Here is an 8,559-nt window from a genome sequence, read left to right as displayed (position 1 = left end):
CATGGAATTTTATCCAGTTATTCTGACTTTGAGCCCAGTGACTTCTGGAAGGGTGAAACACATCAATACTTGAGTTTTGGTCTGAAGACATCGGGAACCAGAGAATCTGAGACATCTCACAAGGCGAACTCCTCATCAGATGTCTAAAAGTTAGGTAGGTAGGGCTAAGGTACTAACTCGGTGTAATAATGGGGGAAAATAGTGACTTTCAGAGCACAAGGGAAACAGTACTTCCTTCATGCTCAACTCAGAGGAATCAGCGCTTCTGGAGAGTGATTAATCTCAACTGTCTGGAAAGATGAGGCTACGTGCCTATATTTGCTCAAATGACTCATCACAAAGGCTGGTGGTGTGGGAAGGTGGCTGTGGGATGGACAATCAGGAGGTTCCCCCTTGCACCAGGTATTCGTCCAGTTCCCGTCTGCCTGGACCAAAGACAGACGTCACAAGAAGCTAGAAGAGTTTTGGAGAGAACTGTCTTTGATTCAGGAAATGTTGGGGTTTTTTGGAACATCAGCTGTTTCAACTGCAAAACTTTGGGCTTGGAGCCTGGGCTTGTTGCATGATGCGTTTTTCATCAGATGTCAGTTCTGGATGAGCTGTGCTAAAGGTTCACGCAAACTTTTGGGGGCCGAAGGAGAAGTGAGAATCCCTTCAGTGCAGTCATACCTGGCTCAGACATTTTGAGGGGATTCATCCTACCTCTCTTTGGCATGTAAAACTGAGTTTTCAAAGTGTAAGCTAGTCTTTTATGCTACCCCACTAGACAATAGAGAAATCCAAGCACCTATAGAGGCTGATTTGTTGGATCCATTGGACTTAAGTCCCATAGTCTTAACAGTGTCTGCATCTCTGGGTTAGCCATTTAGGCTCCCTGTGCATGAGGAGAAGTAGGTAGCTAGAAAAAGAGCTTGCAGATGCTGTAATACTGGGAACAGACATATCTAATGCAGACAGTCATTTCAGTCCAGTTTCCCCTAGGAATATAAGCATCTCCAACCAGGAGGAAGAGCTGCACCTATCTCTGGGGAGAAGTCACTACCTACAACCCTCTCTTGGAGCTAAGTGCCCATCCAAAGCCTTCCTCAAAAAAACAGACACGTGTTCTCTTTGTTGGTCTTCTGACCAAGTGGCTACAACAGTAGAAAGGGGAACGCTGTCCCAGAGCCGTGATTTTGTCCTATCCATTTCCTCACTCGCACTGGTGATTCTTTGCCCTATAAACTGCTCGCTGCCAGAGTGGGAAAAGCACATCAGAAATGGACCATATTAGCCACTTTCTTATATTCTTTCTCTGAATATCTATTTCCGGCTGCTGTCAGAAATAGATACCCCCGGGCTGGCTGCCTGGTGTCCCACTGCAGAGCTATTCCCATGCTCCCAGAAGTGGAGCTGCCCAGCTAGAATAGCAGGGTGAGGATACAGACAGTGCTGTCACTGAATGGCCAGCTGGAACAGGCGGTAAAATGTTGGCAAGCTCTGTCCGGTGAGCCTTTTTTCACACGCTGCTTCAGGAATATTCCAGTCTTGATTTCTCTGCAGCTGCTCGCTCCCGTCTCCACAAACACCGTCTTCTCTGACATGCTCTTTTGCACCAGGATGTTGGGAGGAGAAGCTGCATTTCTGGAACCAGTTTCTCTCTCATAAAAAGTCATCCCTGTAGTTGAATAAAATAAGGGGGGGGGTTCAAAATAAAGTGAAAAAAGGTACCTTATGTCAATGGAATCCTCATACTAATCATCACTGGAAGGTGTGCACTTCACATTTGCCACTGAAAATCAGACTTAATCTATTTTCATAACTGGCTAATCTCATATAACCGCTGAGGGATGAAAATGAAGTTTTTTTCATTTATCTAATCCCACACGTCAGGGATTCCTGAAATTCTGGATGAGCCTTCAAAAATTTTTGCATGCGTCTTCGTGGTTGAACTTCAGTTGACACCACCACAAAGACACCAACTTTCACTGCTTAATATAATTACATAGACCTGTTGTAGATTGTTTAATGTCTCCTGAGCCACTCTGAAACTCGCTGCTATAATTCATTTCTCATGTCAATGCCTTGTATTCTCAGAAAGTGTGTGTTAATCAAAACATACAACCGGAGCACAAGAATACAGTGAAGTTGTGAATATTCATCTCATGGCTCACTTCTCAGTACTTTTGCTGTGGAGAAGGGGTTTCTTAAGATAAAAGAGATTTTTTTTCCTCAAGAAAAATCAAATACCTTAGCAATGTATTTTTCTTTATTGTTTGCAGTGTAACCAGGGCAGCATTTCCTGTCTGTCTTTTGTATGCTGCCAGATTTGAAAATGCACAGTGGGGAAGAGGTTGTGAATGATTTATTTTGTTCCTTAAAAATACCATCTGGCTGTGAAATTCATGTTGTGGTATAGTTCTGACTTTAGAGTTATTCCAAGACTTTGGGGATCAAGAAGAGTTAGGTTCAGTGTTTTAGTGCTGTTCTCTCTTTCATTTCCTCTATATGTTTTACATTCTGTATACAAAAGGGGCACATATCTGTCATGACCACATTCCTTATTTATATGGAGGACTATAAATTTGGAACCAAAGAAAGACATTCAAAACTTCAAAGCAAAAACTCCTACTGAAGAAGTTAGCAGAATGACTCTAAGAACGCTTTGCTGTGATAGCTTGTTTCATCTAAGTATGCAGTTTTCCAAAGAAAGTTTTCTTCATTTGCTTAAATACTTGCGCACATAAAATATGTGAGATGAACTGTTTAGATGTGGTGCCCAGATGCAATTCATAGGGTCAAATACACACACCGAGAACAAGGAGATTATAGACTAATAAGGAACTATCATTCACCTCAGACTGTGCACATACACACATATACATAGGCACACACACACACACACACACACACAGAGTAGCATTTATTACTTTGTGGTACTTTGCATCTTCATATATTATAAAATATATTTCCTCTCCTTGAGAAGCTGTGGATCCTTGAAGACTTACTATCACATAAGATGGATGTTTCTGGTGATTCAGAGTGAGCTTCATGGTTAATTCTTTCAACCTCGAATGCAAAAGGAGGGGTTAGATGCCTCAGGACAGCCCTTGTCAAGGGAGTCTTTATGGATTCCTTGACGTCTCCAGAAGGATCACCCCTCTTACAGAGATTCACTCTCTTGCTAGTACCAGTCAGTCAAAACTCAGCTTCCTGCTACTATTTCTGGACCCAGCTAGAAGTTGACAGGGCTCTGAGGGCATTAATGGACCTTAATGGCCCTGAGCACCCTCACCTGAGCTCCCCTGCCCACAGGCCCAGGAGCCCTATTTAGGCTCAGCTCAAGGCCTTCACTCTTTTCCTGAGCTGTGTCCTAGGTATGCCTGTCTCCAGCCCTCTCTCTCTGCCTCCTGGAGGGACCTTGGACTTACGCTGCAGCGAGCTCGTCTCCTAGGCGGATCCCTCAGACATATGTTGTAGCTTTGTCCCTGTTTTTGGTCCCATTTCCTTTTACTCCTGATGGGACCCTCTAAACGGACCCTAAACCTGGTTTATTGCTTGCTGTGCCTGGGGCTGTCAATAGACCCTGCTACCGGCCTCTGGCTCAGCCTGCTATGTCTAGCCTCTGTGGGTTTGTGCCCTGTCGGAAGGGCACTGCTTCATCTGGGGTTCCCTTGGCTCCCTGTCCCTTCCCCTCCCCGATAGTAGCAACATGGACGTGTTGCATGAGTGCGCCTCTACTTCTGAAGCCCCTTGGATGCTGAAGGAAAACACAACTTGGCCTGTCTAACCCAGTTCTGAAATATCCCTGACTATCTTCAATATTAAGTCTTTTTCCTTTTTTTCATCAAACTTCTTGTAGAACAGATTCAGGGTTGAACTCTGTTCTGCTCCATCTCTCCTTGAGGCTGTTTTCTTTCTATTTCCAGCCTATCAGATGCAGTATAGATGACTAGGAACCCTCATCTTACTAAGTGCATGCATTTTCTGCTGTTGCTGCATTGCCCTTTGGATAGATGCTTTTCAGTCAGTCCAGTCCCAGCTGACCGTATGGTGAAATAATTGCATTGCTTATACCTAGTACGTAGTCATTACTGGATCTCTTTCCCATATCTCTAAGCTCTAAGTCCCAGTTGCTAGCAGAAGTAGTCACAAAGACAAAAGGTTACCTCTGTTTTGAAATGAGAACTAACAGTCGTGAAAAGGAACAGATTAATTGGACTCTGAAGTCCCTGCTTTATTTTGTAGCATAAGCCCAGCACAGAGAATGGTCTTTCGGGGGGATATCCTGGACCGGAAAACAAAAAACCTGGTGGAAAGTCCCAGTTGCTTCATTGTCTCTCTCGGCTTGTTGCCTCACGAGTCTCTAACTTTGAACTACTTTTTGGGGAGCTGGGTCCATTGGGCCTCGGGACCTGGACAAGTTCTCCTTCCCAGCCTGCTGGATGCTAGGCTGTTCCCAAGTCCAGCTGGCAGTGAGGCCAAGCACAGATCCCCCAGTGCCTAGTTAGGAGTACAGTCTTACAAGAAGATGGGAGTGGCTGCAGTGGTCAGGCACAGCGCTTAGCCTGGCAAACTCCCCGGCAACCGGTCCCTTTTAACCTCCCTTCTCATCCAGGATGCTGGGATAACCTCTCTTATCTCCATTTTCCCCTGCTTGCTCTTCTCCAATCCACGGTGGTGCCTCAGTTTCTCCACCATTGCCTCCTCCCAAACACTCCCCCGCTATTGGCTCTGGTTTTGCTACATCTGCACCCAAATCTGCTATTCCTGATACCATCACCTAGGTAATCTAGGCCTTATATGGTGTTACTGATATGGTTCCTAGGCACTGCTGGCCTTGTGAGGGTCTGCTCCCCAGAGGGTCCCCACTACTCCTCTTCAGTCATGTTGAAGCCTGGCCATCTCTAGTACAGCTTCTTAATCACCACTGAAAAACTGCCCATCCATCGTGGTGCTCTTATTTGCCAGCTTCTCACACTGTTTGTTACTGCCAGTGGTTTCTCATGCCTTGTCCAGTCATCTCGCATGTTCTGTTCAGTTAGCTTAACCTCAGGCCAGGGGCTCCTAAATACTTTTACCTTTTCTAAGATGAAGATAGCGTTGTAGGTGAGTCTGAAACACTCTGATGCTTCTACATGGATAAGATCCATGTCCCTGATTTTGTGTGCCTAACAGGGAGATGTGCAATTCATAGTTACTTGCCTCTGCTCGCTTTATTATCAAAGGGGTGAAATATGTCTCTCCTAAGGTGATTCCTCCTAAGTGTGGTGCACGAGAAGAGCTTCTCTGTGAGCATTTTGAGACAAAAACCCTCCTTTTTTTCTGCTGCTCCCTAAGGGCTTTGGGTGATGTGGTCTGCATTGACATTGGTTCTGCTAATGAATAAATATTTGAGAGCATGGTGACCCCTCAGAGATAACATTTTTCCATTTAAACCCACAGCTGGGACTTGCAAATTTTTTTTTTCTAGTTTTTAAACTAGATGGATTTCCTGTGTCAGTAAAGGATCCTAGTAAAAAACAAAAGCCTCCTTGCTTTCAGACCTCCACAAAGTCAAATTATCTCCAAGTAGTACTGCAATTTTATTGAAAATAAATTTTATTGAAAATAAATCTTATTGAAAATAAATTTGCTCTCATTCTATGAAGGTTTCCAGTCAGCTTTAGAATAACCAATAAGTGTCTCCCTCCTTCAGGGCTGTTTTCTTGTCTACTCACTACCACTGACTTTGCCTTAGTTACCAAATCTGGATGATGACCTTTAGCTAAAGATGTCATGTATTACAATTGCTTGCATCAAGCTATGTCTGCTTGCTCAACCCTATCTGGGGAACGCACATGTGCAGCTTTCATTTATTTCAACTTAAAAAGAGCATTGATCATTAGTAATGTTAAACTTGGCTTCTGCAAACTCAACAGTTGTGGTCATACACTGCCATTGGAAATGCTTCTGGTATCACACCTGTTAGCCCAGGTTTATTCTTAGCAAACATTCATGAGGATCTGGATCTTTGCCCCATCATTCCCTCCTGAAGAGCTGTCATTGTGTCAGAAGAGGAACTAAATAATGTGAGGGATGCTTCCCCATCTGAGAAACACAGCTCCTTATGGAGTGACACCAGGAAGATGACATCTTTGAAGTATGGCATGTGGGAAAGGAGAACAGGTGAGACTTTGAGTACAATTCGGGGACTAAGATTAAAGGGCAAAATCAAACAGTATAGCTGCATCCTGACAGGCTAGAAAGGAGGCAGTGGCTCGCTAGCTCTTGGCAGCAATGACACTCGCAGGCCTTTAAGTCCTCGTGATCGCTGTTTTCTCCTGTTGCCTTTTAGTTTAAATGGTCAGTAGCAAAATGGAGACTAAATTTCAAGAATGTCCAAGTCTATTTTGTTTAATTTATGACATCCCTTTACCAGCTTGATTTTTTTGGAAATGAGACAAGAACTCTTTCTAGGAGCCTCTTGAGAGCATTCTTCACTTCTGTGTTCCTCAGGCTGTAGATGAGGGGGTTCAGCATGGGGACCACCAGGGTGTAGGCAATGGACACCACTTTGTCCTGGTTCAGGGAGTAGATAGAACTGGGGCGGAGGTACATGAAGATCATAGTTCCAAAATAAACTGAGACTGATATGAAGTGTGAGGCACAGGTGGAGAAAGCTTTGTACCTGCCCTCTGAGGAGTGGATCCTCAGGATGGTTGAGAGGATATAACCGTAAGAGACAAGGATGAATGTTAAAGTGCTAAGTCCAACAAAGGTAATACAGGTAAAAAGCACGTGTTCGTTAACAGTGGTACTGGAGCAGGAAAGTTTCAGTAGTGGAGGAATGTCACAGAAGAAGTGATTGATGACATTAGGGCCACAGAAGCGTAAACTGAACACTGAGCTGACATGCGCTATTGCATTCCCATGGGCTATCATGTAGGATCCCACAGCCAGTCGGACACAAACCTTTTGAGACATGGTGACCCTGTAGAGCAGAGGGCTACAGATGGCCACGTACCGGTCATAGGCCATTGCAGTCAGCAGGTAACACTCAGTGACTATGCACATCGCACAGAAGTACATCTGAGCTGCACACCCTGGCACAGAAATGGCTTTCCTTTCTGCAAAGAAGCTCACCAGCATTTTGGGAGCAACTGCTGAGGAAGTACCTAGGTCTAGCAGAGAGAGGTGGCAGAGGAAGAAGTACATGGGGGTGTGGAGTCGAGTGTCGAGCCTGATTAATGCAATCATGCCGAGATTCCCCACCAAGGTGGTGACGTAGATCAGAAGGAACAGCACAAAAAGAATGACTTGCAGCTCCCAAATATCTGTGATTCCCAAGAGAATGAACTCATCAATGCTTGTCCTGTTTCTTCTGATCATTCCCTTAATCAACGTGTGTCTTTGAGAGGGACAAAAAACAAAGAACACAAATCAGTTCCAACTCTAGATAGAAGGATAATTGACAGTGACAGTGGGAATGCATTGCATTTGACAGGAACGTAGAAAAAGAAAATTGGATGCTGCTTTATTTTAATAGAAACCTACCTGTCTGTTAGTACACCGGAACTGGGCGCTTAACTCAGTTCTCTTGAAAGTTTGCTGTTCTTACGCCTTTAACACTCCTGGAATGATAGCCTCAAAGAAGGATTACTTTAGTTCCATTACTGAGATTGTTCCAGGAAAGAGCATAAAGCTGTTATATTTTGATATTTCCTGCTCAGTTCTATTTTTAAATTTTTCTCAAAAGCTCGTCTTGTGTCCATGGTGCCTAGGAGGGATAAAAGGATGATTCCGGTTATTTACTCTGCCGTTGCTGAACATTAGAGTACTTAATTGCTCTCCACTTTCACGGATGATGTTTAAACTGGCCAGTGAGTTCTGAGGAGGGGTCCTTGTAAAAAAAAAAAAAAAGCAAAACCCTCAGATTAAGGAAAAAATCCATACAGAAAGGCAGTGTATATTAAAAAGCAGATGATAATTTCATCAAAGTTTATTTGCTGATCCCAAATATAACAACTCAAAGGAGAAGATGGGGCAGTGGAGCAGTGCAGTCAAACCGCTCTGTCACATGGCTCTTCCTCCTTCTGCAGCCAGGAGTGTGTTGTCTTATTAAGCAGTGCTAACAGCAAGACGAAACTCCTGTCCTGACAAAATCATGCTTGCATTGTCCAACACGAAGAAAGGAGTCACGTATAAATAGCAAGAAACACAGGAGCTGACACTGAAGACAGAATCCATCTCGCCTAACGTTACCCAATTATCAAGTGGATAGCTACATTTTGAGGTAGTCATTTAAGGCTTCATTTATAGTCAAGGGAAAGAAGTGGGAACCCTAAGGCAAAATTCACGTAAGCTGCTTAGGATGTCTACTTACTTGGGGAAAAATGCATTGCCTCTTAGAGGGGCCTGTTTCTCACCACTGATTATAAAGAGTGAATAATGATTAGATCAGCTGTAGAAGTCTGTCTCTGTAGATGATAACATTTAGTCAGACTAATCAGAGCTTCAGAGTTAACTGACATGTTATATAAAAGCATATAAAAATGTCAATAGATGATATAGAAAGAAAAATGCTATTACCCCATAATT

At 43.8% G+C, this 8,559-nt stretch overlaps 1 protein-coding gene across 1 annotated transcript; it reads right to left on the bottom strand.

Moving 5' to 3' along the window:
* Positions 1-6,393: 6,393 nt before the first annotated feature.
* Positions 6,394-7,350, bottom strand: LOC136991861 (olfactory receptor 5AR1-like). Its single transcript, XM_067295320.1, has one exon. The coding sequence runs from the start codon at positions 7,348-7,350 to the stop codon at positions 6,394-6,396; it is 957 nt and encodes a 318-aa protein (XP_067151421.1).
* Positions 7,351-8,559: the final 1,209 nt, after the last annotated feature.

Source organism: Apteryx mantelli, chromosome 4, assembly GCF_036417845.1.
Source record: "Apteryx mantelli isolate bAptMan1 chromosome 4, bAptMan1.hap1, whole genome shotgun sequence".
Lineage (NCBI taxonomy): Eukaryota > Metazoa > Chordata > Aves > Apterygiformes > Apterygidae > Apteryx > Apteryx mantelli.
The sequence above is the reverse complement of the archived record's forward strand: the minus strand, read 5'-3'. Positions and strand labels throughout refer to the sequence as shown.

Excerpts from the sequence above, each read along its gene's own strand:
- LOC136991861 (XM_067295320.1), bottom strand. The coding sequence starts at position 7,350 with ATGATCAGAAGAAACAGGACAAGCATTGATGAGTTCATTCTCTTGGGA.